The sequence below is a fragment of the Cibotium barometz genome, chromosome 33, assembly GCF_041138505.1.
Source record: "Cibotium barometz isolate CiBa-2024 chromosome 33, ASM4113850v1, whole genome shotgun sequence".
In the NCBI taxonomy this organism is placed as follows: Eukaryota; Viridiplantae; Streptophyta; class Polypodiopsida; order Cyatheales; family Cibotiaceae; genus Cibotium; species Cibotium barometz.
Window position 1 is genome coordinate 31,755,312 of NC_141078.1, and position 14,808 is coordinate 31,770,119.

The 14,808-nt window shown below is 35.6% G+C and overlaps 1 protein-coding gene across 1 annotated transcript in view; it reads right to left on the reverse strand.

The window, feature by feature from the left end:
• Positions 1–1,231: 1,231 nt before the first annotated feature.
• The window catches only part of LOC147619489 (uncharacterized), a 65,587-nt gene continuing 52,010 nt past the window's right edge, over positions 1,232–14,808 (reverse strand). Inside the window, exons 2-6 of the mRNA XM_086773449.1 lie at positions 6,897–7,128; positions 6,564–6,764; positions 4,569–4,648; positions 4,380–4,456; positions 1,232–3,281 (exon numbers count right to left, since the gene is read on the reverse strand). Of these exons, the coding sequence (XP_086629575.1) occupies positions 4,448–4,456; positions 4,569–4,648; positions 6,564–6,764; positions 6,897–7,128 (522 nt within the window). The 3' untranslated portion in view covers positions 1,232–3,281; positions 4,380–4,447. The remainder of the gene's footprint in view (positions 3,282–4,379; positions 4,457–4,568; positions 4,649–6,563; positions 6,765–6,896; positions 7,129–14,808) is intronic.

The following is a 14,808-nucleotide window of genomic DNA, read 5'->3' on the forward strand; positions in this document are numbered from 1 at the left end:
TGGAAAAGACAAACTTGGAGTGCGTGAAATGGACATGATGAACTTGAGGGGGAGTGTTGAAATATCAAAATCAAATGGATAAAAAATGTGGACAAAGGTTAGACATAAAGAACTATGGAAAAGTAAAGGCCAAAGGTAATGAGCAAAAGTGTGTGGACATATTTTTGGGTTAAATGTGTGCGAACAGAACAAATGTAAAAAAGTAGGACTTCTTGTATAATGTGCAAGAAAACAAAAAAAGCTAAGAATAGAGAATGTGTGGTGAAACATTATTGTAAGTATGTGGCCCTAATTTTGTAGATAATGGAAGGGATCCAAAGTGTTGCCCAACTATCTCTTGAATTCTCGTCCTCCTCACCCCTTATTTCTCAATATGGTATCATAGCTTCTTTAACAATCCCAAAGCTTACTAGTGATGTAGATAATCATGGGCAGCAAAAGATAAAATCTTGTAAAGGCTACACCTCGTTCCTCTCCCAACAACTTTGTCATTGGCACCCATGATTACCGCACCACCAGTCCAATCAAAGTGTACCCTTAGGTCACAACCTGTGATGGCCGTAGATTAGGTTCCTTTTAATGTCTAGTACATAGAAAACATCCAAAATCTTCTTAGTAACACAATTACTAGAAACAAAGGAGATTTTACCTGTGTCCTTGGTTGCGCATTCAACATTATTCCCGACCGTTATTGTGATGGCATCTCCTACTGGCTGTAGAGATGTATATCAATCCTTTTAACTAGTCATATCTCAAGATGCTCCACTATCGTCCATTATCCATGAATCATTAAATGCACTTGAGAAGTCTACTTTTTCATAGATTTCTTCAATTGTCAACAAAGAGCTCTAAATCATCTTCAGTGGTGTTGCTAGAATCCTTCTTGATGGTTAGCTTCAAGGTGCCATTCTTCTCATCTGCTTGCCTCTTTCTACGCTCATTGTAATAATGCCCAGGATTTTTGTAGTAGAGAAACACTTCACCTTATTCTTATTTTTCTTGTCTGAAGAGACAACATACCAAAATCTTTACCCTTCCCTTTCTTCATGCTGGTAGAGAATGTTCAATCTCCACCATCATGCATCTTCTAATGCATCTCCTCCTCAAGAAGAATTGTAGATAAATCATCAACTGTAAGGATTGGAATTCTCACTTGAGAAGAAGTTACTAGACCATCGTATTTCTGTGGTAGGATCCACATACACCACCTACATGAAAGATCCTCAATTGTCATAGTGATCCTAATAGCCGTCATGTGATCACGCAAGTTCTTTATCCTTTTCAAGAACTGCTCTGCCTCACTAAGATATTAGGGAGAAATTAAGAGTACCTCTACTAGGATCTAGTAACTCAAAGAAACCTCTACTGCTAGTATATTTTTTTTAAAACTAACCAAGGAAAAAGGCATAGAGATTTTAAAACTCAAGTGGTTTATTCTCATGGTACTTTGATTTCAAACCATATTCTTTTTGCTAGAACTTGAGTGGTCATCTTGAAAGCATTCTTTCAACCCATGAGCACGATGTTTGACTCCTCACATGCTATGTAATTACCCTTTAATTTCCTCTCCTGAGGTGTTCTCAATAGAAAGGTATTTTGCGGAGATAAAGCTTAAATTTTAACTCTCTCATTGGTAAGAGATAAGTATTTTAGTTTAGATGGTTGATGTTTTGAAGTTTTTAAGAATTTTAGATGCTTATTAATCCATTGGTTATCAAATTTATTCATAATACTTTTTCTCTCATGGCCATTTGTTTTGAAAGAGGACAGCATTAGTAATTCTTTAAAAAATTGGTTGTTCTTCCCTTTCTCATTATAGGATAATTTTTGTGATGAATGTAGAGTGGTTTATCCTCTTCAATATATGTTTCTCAAGGGAAAATATATTTTTGGGTACATTTTTAGTAGTACAATGTAGAATTGGTTTCTCCTCTTCAATGTATCTTTTTCAAGGGAAGATGTATTTTTGAGACCATTTTAAGTACTATGATGGGAGTTGAATATGGTAAGTTCTCTAGTCAAGGAATGTTCATTCAATCCAACTTGGATGTATAACATTTGAATGAGTGCACTGGTCATCTATTCAAATAGTACTATTTAGATTGATCTTTAATATAAAATAGAAAATGCAATAAACACACAATGGAGAGAATTTAAAATTCTCATTATACCAAAGAGGTACAAGTGATGGTGCTGTCCACCGTGTGCTCTCAAGTAGAGCTTAGATGGCGATCTAGACAAAATTTTGATGGAGGATGTACGAAGTGTAGCAGGGGGTGGATACTCACACGCATTGGATGCCTTAGCTCATGGGAAATCATATCCATATATAGTATTGATTACACTACGTAAACACGATCACCGCCTGCGTATCAAGAATGCGCTCCACCACCCACTAATGATGGACCTGGTATTCGAGGGAATATTCTAGGGAAAATTCCTGATACAGTCGCCTCGGGGGCTCCCACCCCTGAACCCCTTCCAGGGGGGTTGCTAGCGCTCCTAGGACCCCCAATTGGGGCGATGCCCCAGGCCTCGGCTAACGCTCGTACCCCTGACCATCTCCTACCATCATCAACGGTCACAATAATGACCCCATCGACGTCTAAGCTGGGGTTCCCACTAAAGACATATGCACCATGGCTACTCCTCGTAATGAGGACCTAACATATGTGCATTATACATACATGCTAAGAGGCGAGCATTGAGTGTATACTAACATTATCTAATAATGCTTCTTATCATCTTCTCCCTAATTGCTATATTTATAATTGAAACTTTCAAATTTTAAGGTCAGGTAAATAGGATTTATCCCGATCCCATTCCTAACCCTTTTAAGGTCAATTTAATAGGACTCCCTTTACCCCATTCCTTGGCCGTTCACCCTTTTATTATTCACGTGGAATAGACTTACAACACGAAGTTGAACCCCTTCAATTTTTAGATAAGTCTTCCTTAGGAATTAAGAAAAAACGTTAAAGGTGCTTCTTTTGAAGAATTCAATATTTTCTTAAAACCTTACTTAACAAATCTCCTGAAATGGGTTGATCTGTCATCCTTCCTCGATGCTCCTCAAGAAGCTTACTTAGAACTATGAAGATAAAGTAAAGAAAGGGATGTTTTAAATATTTGAGAATGTGGAAATAAGAAAAAATCAATGCAAATATTTCACTAACCTTTATCATTTTTCTTTAGCTTTTGTGGAACAATTGCACCTCTGTTTATCAACTCTACTGTCATGTCATAATTCTTCAATTTAGGTGATAAATGTAGAAGGTCATCTGAAAAGTAGAGCAAAATATTCACCATAATAGCATATTCTAGGGGTTTAAAATGAATCCCTACTAGGGAGATGAAAATTAAAAGTCTAGTCTCAATTAAATTTCTTTGCCTCAATGAAAAGCTCTCTCTCTCTCTCTCTCAAGATTTATTTCAAGAAAAATAAAACCTCTAATGATCATCTCAATGATTATTTTATAGAGTACTGAAAATAACACTCTTTCTCTCTCTCTACCTATGGCTTTTTGTCTTTGACTTCGAAGATAATTGGCAAGTATGATATTATTGTTTTTCCGATCACATTCATTAGCAATTCCTATGTTCTCTCCAACACGCCATAGGAGCAGATGTTGATGTTTTTCATCTCTAGCTTATACCAATATTTTCTTTGCTATCTTTTTGGTGTCTTGTTCACGTGCCTTGGAGGTAGCAACCGAATGAAGTGTGGTCTTTTCATTATAATCTCTCACCTAAATTAATTTTGATACACTACTTAGTAAACAAAATATAAAATCTTAAAACTTGAATCTATTAGGATTTTTGAGATTTTCAATAAGCGCATGGATCCAACCATAGTCAACAAGTTGACCCAAATTCCATGTACATGCTCCAAATCTTTATACATAGAATTATTTGTCATATTTATTTCAAACCTCTTTAGATTTCAAATTCCATGTATATGCTCCAAATCTCTATATAAATAATTATTTATGAGATTTATTTTAAACCTCTTTTGATTTCAAAATTTATATCTTGGGTAAATTAAAGTTAAAAAATTTGGCATTCCTCCCTCTCTCTCTCTCTCTCTCTCTCTCTCTCTCACACACACACACACACACACACACACACACACGCATGCATGCACATGCACACGCACACGCACACGCACACGCACATGCACACACACACACACACACACACACACACACACACACACACACACACACACACACACACACACACATGCACATGCTCACCACAGTGTCACCACCGTTGAGCCTACCTAGCATAAATGCAAAAGGAAAAAATCCTAAAATGTACTAAAAATAACTTATTTTTAAAATCATAGAGACTTTAGGGGCATTGGGTAGTTGGCTAACCTGAATAAGCTTGTTGGTCTTTGCATTGTGTTTGGAATTTAGGAGAACAGATATTGCATCCAAATTACCTAGCAAAGCTGCAAGATGGAGGGCCGTTTGTCCTTCAAAGTCTTGGGTGCAAGTGTATTGTGACCATTAATTTTTACCTTCAGGAGTTTCTATATTAATGCAATGTTCGAGTATTCTTACATTACAATTCTCTATAGGAAGCTTGCAAGCTCTATGTGGAGCATTTTGGCCTTGCAAGTCAATTGCCTCTATGTCGGCTCCTGCAGAGGTCAACAAGTGTGAAAGTTAAACAGGAACTTTCTCGCTAGCCAATGCTAAGTGCAGAGCTATTTCTTCTCTATCATTTGGAAGGTTAATAAACCTCTCTCTCTCTGAAGACATTGGGAGTAGAAGACTTTATTTTAAAGGTGAACCCAAGGTCCAGTAGGTATCTTAAAACTTTATCCTAGATTCTAGACCTTACATTCTTTTAATAGGATCCATGCCAATTGGCTAGATCAATGAGGAGAGAATATAAATAAAGTTTACAAAAAACTATTTGCATTATTTATGTATTTTAGGAGAAGCTATAATGTGGGGTGTTTTATGTGCATCGTATGTATGTGCATGTGCGTGTGTGGATGTGTGGCATGTGAATCTTTGTGTGTAAATATGCTAATTTTAGTATTTTGATTTTGTAGGAAACCTAATTAATTTCTTCTAAAAATGCACATCCAAATGTACGGACTCTAGAACATGGAGAACTTATAAGATTAAATAATTCAATATATAATCAATTTTTTAGAAAAATATAGAATACATCGAGTTATTTAATTGAAGGAATAAATTTTGAGCTTTGTAATTTCTTAAGTTGATTCTTAGATCTAAAATTTTGGTCTTTAATTTGATAAATTAGTAATTTTATAATTTGAGACTAATTACTTCGATACATTCTCTCCCTCTCCTCTCCTCCCTCTCTCTCTCTCTCTCTCTCTCTCTCTCTCTCTCTCTCTCTCTCTCTCTCTCTCTCTCTCTCTCTCTCTCTCTCTCTCTCTCTCTCTCTCTCTTCACACGGAGGGCTCAATACAAAAAAATCTTATATATCATATGCATTCAAGAGGTATTTTATTTAGAAAATGAGAGCTATTCAAACTACCTCTTGTTAGATCAAACCTATTTAATGAAAATCCCCTTACATATGTAGTTTTTTTAATCCAAAAAATAGTAAAAGCCCTTCATGCATTGAATTCACATGATGTCTTACATAAGCCTGGGTGAAATCCCTAGTTTCTCTCTCTCTCTCTCTCTCTCTCTCTCTCTCTATGTGTGTGTGTGTGTGTGTGTGTGTGTGTAGAGGCCCAACACAGAAGAATACATGTGCTTAGACTAAATGGACACAAACTCCCACTTAAAATAATATATTGAGCATGGTCTAACACATATACTTGCATGCGCATAGGCTTGGGTGTGCCCATTCATATACACATGTATATACGTGCATGCCCACACACATACATATGTATAGGTGCATACATGCACACACATGAGTACACGCATGCATGAATACACATGCCCACATATGTATGCATGCTTCTACACAAATATGCATGCACATACACTCGTTCATGCAAACAACTGCAGATCAGAGCATTTACATAGATGATCACACTCATACTTGTATGTCACCCATGTGTGTATGCATGTACATGCACACGTAGATGTACGTGAACACACACATACACAACACAGGAGAGAGAGAGAGAGACTTATTGTTGTTTTTTGGCAAGAGAAAGAAAGGGTTTGCTAGCTTTCAATTTTCAATGCTATTTTACACCATAATCATTTTTTATTTTTTGTGTGTGTGTGTGTGTGTGTGTGTGAGAGAGAGAGAGAGAGAGAGAGAGAGAGAGAGAGAGAGAGAGAGAGAGAGAGAGAGAGAGAGAGAGAGAATTTTGCAGAAGTTTTTGCATGCGTGTACACACACACACACACCCAGCCACCCACCCAACTTGCAAGTGTTTACTTTATAAAAACCTTATTTAGCACTTTTATTATAAGCATAGCTTGGATTAAATGGATGTTATAGTTCTTCTCTTTTTGTGGGTTCATGTGTCCATGTGTAATAATTAGTACTTATGAAAAAGGTTGGCCAAAAACCTACACCTCAACATGCAAGCTTAAGTTTTGTTCACATACCTTCCCAAGCACACAAGTGAACAGCACTCCCTCCACAAAACACATTAGCATTGTTCTCCCATATTATTTCTTCACCTAGTTCCTCAGCTTCTTCAATGATCTCTTTAGCTTCATGATCATTATCTGCTAAGCAAGCAAAAAGGAGGGCCACCACACGATCCTCCTTGCTAGTAGAGAGGTGAATATAAGGATCATAGGGCACTGCAAGGTTAGCGAGTGGAGCGAAAGGCTTAGATGAAATGTGCAAAAGCATCAAAAGCTTTATGAAATCAAATGGTCCATATATATATATATATATACGTAATAAAATTTTCAAAACTTTGTCGAATTTACCTGCCAGCTTCTCCACTGCATCGAGTCCAGGCCACACTAATCCTCGAGCTTTGTCGATAAATCCGTTTTTAAGACGGATTTTCCGGTAATAGCACCGAAGGTCTGCGTGTTCGAAGTAGATATTGTCGGGATGATCTTGAATGTCTTTCTCTGTGGCGGCTCGCAGTGCATGGCTTATAACGCCTTTCTGCTTCAAGAAATCTGATGTTGCTTGAGCCCTCGTGTACCAAGGCTACCATCAGGCAACTCTTCATCGATTTCCAGCAGCCCATAGGTAGGTGATGATAGCCCTTTTTATTAAATATGAGATAATGTATGAAGGCGTTGATTGATTTTGTAGCCTGTTTTACAAGAACTTGTATAATTTTGATGTCTAAAGGCAAGCTAGCAGCACTGTAATTCTAGTACGTGTAGTTATATATATATATTGTGTGTGTGTGTGTGTGTGTGTGTGTGTGTAGGCCGTCTATGCTTTAAAGCTCCCCTTTGGAGTTGAAGAAATGATTGTTGGAATCGCAACTTTACACGTGTGAAAACATAATTTATGTTGCGTAGTTCTTACCTACAGGTTTCACTTTTTTAAAAGTTTTTTTTTTCCCAAACACATGTTAAAAAAAAAAGTTTTCAAGACTACCAAAAGAACCCCTTTTTTCACTATAAATAGAGAGGGTGAAGAAAAAAATTATGGTTTTGAAGAAGCATTTTCTTCATGCTCTAACAATAAGTTGGTATGTTGAAAGACGAAATTATAATTTGGAAAATATATTTTCTTCCTACTTTCACTAGAGTATAACTAAAACTTGAAACGTTTGAGGAGGCTCTTTTCCAAGGATTTTTTTCAAATTTGAATGGGCTTTAGGTTAAAGTTAACCTATCTTCTCTCAAAGCAAGCCATAAGGATAGATTCAAAGGGGTCTTTTGGATTATGTGCACATGGCAAAATCTAAAATGTAATCACTTTTTAGGGGTAGTCAGATTTTCGTCAAGCCCACAAAAGACCCCATGTGAAATGTACCTCAAGGAGCGCGGGTAAACGCTTGCTCAGCCCCAGCAAGCTTACATTCGTGTCTAACTAGATCATAAGAGCCTCGTAGAAATCTTGCAATTTTGTCTAGCATCAAGTGAATGCACCCAATTAGGCCGTGCTACTATGAATTGCTACAAAGTAAAATGCTTATTTTTTAGCTTGAATTGATGTCTAGTCTCCATTCTACTTGTACCTTTTACAAACACTAAAAAACATTTTATGAATTTCATGGATATCATTAATTTCTCAATGGAATAATATCTAAGGATATCATGAATTGCAGATGTCCTTGATATGAACTGGAATTTTCTTTCACACATAAACGATCATGTACTTGCTTTTCTTTTTCCAGCTTTATGAATTATCATATGGTTTAAAAATCACTCTATCATGTAGATTTTAAAGTTTTCTACATTTCCATATTATGTTAGTTAGAAGAGTGTAGATACTAGCACTAATCCAAAATTTACATCCATTACGGATCTTAAATTTGTACTCACCACTTCACTCTACTATATGTATTTGATAATGTAAGAGTGTAAAAATGTCAAGGACACATTATGAATGTCACCATGTGAGATGCCTTTTCATTAAAATTGAGCTAAAGAATAATTTGTACACACAAAGTTGAGAGCGCACAATGTCCCACTAAAAATTCCTTCAAATTGTCATTGTTGTACATTTTATTCGTGCACTGGATCACTTTCATGCCTATAACATATTATCAAAGTATTCTTCATCGAATATGTTCTCTTAAGTCGTCAATCAAAAACAAATGAAATAGAACTAAGAAGCTACTAATATATTACATAAGCATACTAACTACAATATACTAGGTAGCCAATTAGAAATAAATGAATAACACAACTCAACAAACTTAATCTTATCATTTAAATCTAATATAGATATTCATCAAGAAATTTGTCATTGGCATGCAAAAAGTCCCCAAAATTAATGAGGAATTAGAAATAGCCTAAATAGGTAATCTCTTTCGAGACCCACTTATTGATATAGTAGCAAGTTGGAAATAGACCACCATCAAGTGATGTTAATTAGTCCTTCTTCAAGGGCATAAGTTAAGAGTATTATAATTTATGTTTACATCAAGTGGAATTATCATGAGGGCCTCACTTTCAAGAAAACTTCACAACAAAAAATGAAAGCTACATTAACACTATTATAGTGGAGAAGTGACAAATGGCAAAAAAAACTTATAATCTTCTAAATGTTTCTAACTAAAACACATTTTAAAAAATCAACGATGCTTCCCTACATGACACTTTTAGCAACACGAGAAAGATGCACTGCTTATGTCGATAGCATTTTCTTGAGGGAAAACTTCCCAAGAGACACTATGGGAAGTTTTTATTTGTGTCACTAAAATCCGGGCTCTTCTATCCAAGGCTCTTTGGTGTACATTTGCTACATCAAGCAAGCCTTTTTGTATCACTTATATCAATGCTTTGAGGATGAAATTTGAAAAAGTATCAAATGTGCAAGTGCTAATAAAAATAAGCTTCAATATAATGTACATATCTATGCTTAATAAGAGCTATAACACAACATTTATATCAATGCTTGTTGGTAACTGTTGCATTCCAATGGTCTAAAGTAAAACTTTTCAATTATTTTAATCCAATATGTGTGATCTAGCACTAGTGTCTCCTTTTTCACTAAATTTTACCCAAAGTTTTAACTTTTTATTTAGTAACAATTTTAAACCTCATTTATTTATTAAAGCTCTCATATTTTAAATGTTGAGTCTTGTTCTTTGTGATCAAGAGAATTGCATGCATTTAACCTACAGCTCCCACTCATGACATGCATGTTCTAACATATTTGATGTGCTAGATGGATGCATGTTAGTGTTCTCCCTCAAAACCCGTGCTTTAATAATAAGGTATGATCACCTTATCTTTGTAAAATTAAGAAAATATATTCTCTCTCCTGATTGTATAACCCAAGTTCAATTTATTTCTCCACATTTTCCCTTTCATCCGATCTATCGCTAGCTTCAAGATGGTTATTCTAGGTTGCATCCTTGTTTTTTGAAAACACACACACCAAATGGTACCATGTAAAGGGTTGTAATTATGAGACCCCAAGACATGTTTTATTCATTTTTTTAGCTTAAAGGCAAGGATGTTTCTCAAGCTACTTTGACTTGCTGCATTCAAATACATCTTGTTTTTGGCCCTAAACATATTAACCTACAAGTAGTCTCTTTATTCCCAGTAGTTTTTCCAATGCAGCTCATAAATCTTAATGTAGCCTCAATACTAAGGCTATGGATTCTTCTCATGGTATGTGAGGATCCAATACCCTCTATACTATGTGTTGTGCTTTATATGGGTGGTTCTCTCTCTCTCTCTCTCTCTCTCTCTCTTTGACCCCCCCAAATATGCACGCACACAAGCACACACACACACACACACATTTTGTTTATACATAGTGTTATATACATAAACTCATATATTACTCTCCCCCTCACACATGCACACTCTTTTCCAAAGACTTACCAAATTTCCAAGCTCAAAATCTTCACCTTCTTGTGTAGAAATCCTGTTCATCAAGTGGTGCCACTCTGTCACGTCACGGTAACTCCTTTTATTGTCGTAGATGTTTTATTCAATGAGAATAAGTCTTATGTTGTCATTGAAACCTTTAATGTGAAAAATTAAAACTATTTGACCCACAAGAAGAAATAATAGATAAGAGGAAGGGAGAAGAGATACACAAGATTTAAGGAGGGCGGCATTGTCTCCACAGACCTTGACCAAGGACATGTCCACATACACTCACATAGGATTTCAAGGGAAAGATAAAGAGAACACTAAACTCTATTGCATGAATGGACAATGTTTTACAAAAATGAGAAATTTGACTTATATATGAGTCATAATTTATATCTCACTAGGTCCTTGGTACAGAGTAAGTGACTTGAGGGTGCCCATTTGCTAGTTGTCGCTCCTTTACATTTCATTGGTCTTATTTTTTGGTTTTTTTCATGATACAGGCTAATTCCCAAGATGTGTAAACATCCTTAAGACTTGTACAACTTGGAAAATATGTTTCTACAACATATTGATGGCATAATGAAGACATCTTTAGAATTGAGATAAACATTGTGGATGTATGCTTGGCAACTATAGGCTTGAATTGTTGGAACAATCCATGTTAATCAAATCAATTAATAGAGATTAAGTCCATGATTTGATTAACACTCCAAGCTAATAAAATTAATTAACACTCCATGTTAATCAAGTCATTTAATAGAGATTAAGTCCAACACTATCTCCCACGCATACACAAGGCATAATCAACAACTCCACAAAAGTGTGTAACTAGAGCAAATATATGAAGAAATAAGATATCAAAATTTTCCTATCTATTGGATTTTTTTATATTGTAGGAGACTTTGCACATGGAAAAGATTTTCCTACCTATTACCACTTATGAGCTTATACGAGACCTTAGACATGGGCAAGTCACATCCTTCTCATGCTAGCCTCACTCATAGTAGGTAGTTTTATGCTTAGCAAAAATACTCACGAGAGAGACAAAGACAAAGAAATTGGAGAAGATAAAAGCACCTAACATCATCCTTCCATCTTTCTTTCTAGAATGTCTCCATAAAATTTCACCATCTTTCTTTCTAGAATGTCTCCATAAAATTTCACCATCTCTTTCCCACAAATTTCCATCTTATATCAACAAGTACTAAGCATAAAGATATTTTCCCATCACCTTACGTTTCCAATTATGATTTTGTCCCCCCTTCTATCTTTTAGCTTCCTAAAAGAATCTCTTTACAATACATGTTTCCCAATCAGAGTTCTTTCCACCAACACTTTAAATGAGTCTCTCCACCATTTCCCTCTTACAATCTCGATTTTTACCAATTCATTATCCAATCTATTTCAAGTCCAATTCAATGGTCATTGTGTGTAGGTAGTCTAAGATTTAAAGCTCCATTTTGGAGTTGAAGAAATTCTTGTGCTCACTCACAAGGATTTGAAATATGCCCGGTTTTTTACATGGGAAAAGAAATGTATGTTTTTCCCACTGCCTAGCTTTAACTTTTCTAAAGTTAAAAATGTCATCTTCACACTCCTAAAAGCATCCTTGTTATTTGTAATCTAAGCACAAGGAATTAGAATATGAACAACTTTACTCATCGAAAGAAAATTGTATGTTTCTTGTCAATCAACCAAAGCCCCAATTTTAACCTTTTTAAAGTGGAGAATAGTTCTAGCTATAATTCTTTCAAGAATCCTTAGTATTCATCAAACTAGTTTTACTAAACCTTACATGAATTCTTGTGAGACCCTTACCCCCCACAATTCATCTTAATTTATAGCAGAATCCTTAGACTAAGGGTAGAGTGACTCACTCAGGGCCTCGATATAACAATGGCCTAATGTTTGGCAATCTAACAACTTTCCCACTAAGCTAGGCTAAAATAGACCATTCATTAGGAATTGTGTATGATTCCTCCTTCATGTGTGTCTCCTTCACAATTCGCACAAGTAAGAGGCAATTGGCAGCTCCCCTGAGCTCAACCAATGACTAATTCATTTTTTCAATCTAAATTCATTATACTATAAGGGTCTAATTTTCAATATAAATTCATTATATAGTAAGGGTCTAATTTTCAATATAAATTCATTATACTATAAGGGTCTAATTTTCCCAATTTATCTTCTACACCCAACAGCATCTTTTGGTTACCCGTGTATTCGGGTCCACCTTACCTCTTGCTTTCTAGCATTTAATCCATTATTTGCTTAGACTAGTACCATTGGGCCTATAGAGCCAACATGAACTCATGCACCCATAATTGATCTTCCTAATTCATTACGCACACACTCCTTAATAATAGACATGGGCAATCAAGCTCATGCACACACTCCACACATTACTTTCAATAATCGTAAGTTTATGTTTAACTTTAAAAAATTTATTTGAACATATAATAAAATATTATGGTAGGTTATTACACCATCAAATAAAAAACTATCTCCTAGCACCATGACTATGATTGTTAGAGTAGGAAGGTATGCACCACCGAGCCTGAGCACTCCTGGAACACTAGGCCATCCAGAGTGGTCTTAGATATCCTGCATCCGATTCCAAAATTCATGCATATATCCCGAGAGCCGCTTCTACTAGCCATACCACTCCCAAAGCAGCAAGAGCACTCCAAACAACCATTCAACAGAGTCTAGAAGGCTGAAACAAACGTTTAACTTTAAAACATTTATGTTTTAAAGTTAAATGTTTGTTTCAGCCTTCTAGACTCTATTGATCATGTTTAACTTTAAAATATTTATTTAAACATATAATAAAATATTATGGTAGGTTATTGCACCATCAAATAAAAAACTCTCCTAGCACCATGACTATGATCGCTAGAGTAGGAAGGTATGCACCACCAAGCCTGAGCTCTCGTAGACCACTAGGCCATCCAGAGTTGTCTTAGATATCCTACATCTGATTCCAACATTCTTGCATATATCCCAAGAGCTGCCTCTACTAGCCATACCACTCTCAAAGCAAGAGCACTCCAAACCACCATTCAACAGAGTCTAGAATGTTGAAACAAACGTCTAACCCCAAACCTACCTTGCCCAGTATACTTCGGAGCCACCCCTTGTTTATCACATGAGACATGCCAGGAGCACACCCACATCCCCACCAATATGGGTAGAGGAATCGGATGATCATCATCACGATAAGACTCACCACTCGGATGATGTCTGCCCAGTATAACACGCTCCTGTGCGGTACCTTCACAAGTTCCCACAAAAAACAAGCCTAAATTGAATACTTTATTTAATAATAACTTAAAACATGCGTCAAGCAGCTATGCATCATTCATGCAACCAAGATCGGTAAACCACTACGAGTTCAGTGAGACAAGTCATATCTCTTCACTAATGGGATGAACCCAAAATTTTGTCTCCTTTCGTTCGTAAGTAAACTCTCTTTTTTTGCAAGACTTCTAATGATTTTTACTCTAAATTTGACTCCAATTCCTAGTATTTAATTCAATGACTCCTCAGAGATTAGTTACTCTAACTTTGACTACCCCTATCCCACTAATCGATTGGTTTATCTAGTATACATCCTTGCTCATCTTTTCTCGAGGATCCAAAGTTTAGATCCTAATCAAATTAGCTGATTAAAATCATTTTAGAATTAGATCTCATATATCTATTGTTAGAATTAGACCACTTTTGCATACTTTATCTTTCTAGAATCGGTCATCTAGTAGACCTTCTAGACTAGTCATCTAATGGACTTTATGTCTCTAAGAGCTAGCCATCTAATCTCTCTAGAAATTGATGGACTTTCTCTCATTAAAAACTAATCATCTAAGGAATTTTCTCTCTATAGAAACTAGTCATCTACCAAACTTTCTCTCTCCAAAAGCTAGTCATCCAATCTCTCTAGAACTGATTATTTAATGGACTTTATCTCTCTAAAAAGTAGTCATTGAATATATATTGTCTCTCTAAAAACTAGTTATTTAATGGAATCTCTCTCTCTAAAATTCACCTTAAGCTTAAAATAAACCTCTAATTTATTAAAAGTTTAAAAAATATGGTAATCTAGATTAAAATTAGTGTTATGATCCAAAACTAGTATTTTTAGGTCCAAAATTATCTCTTGACTCTACATTTAGCCTTTCAATATCTAAATTTAGCCTTAGGTTAAATAAAACATGTCCAAAATAAATTATTTTTGGTAATTCTAAGCTCTAGTACTTGCTAAAGTATTATTTCCTAAATTCAATCTATTCACTCAATTAAACAGCTAATTTTTAAAGCCAAATAGCAATAAATCACATTTTTGACACGGGCTAAAAGTCAAATTTCATTA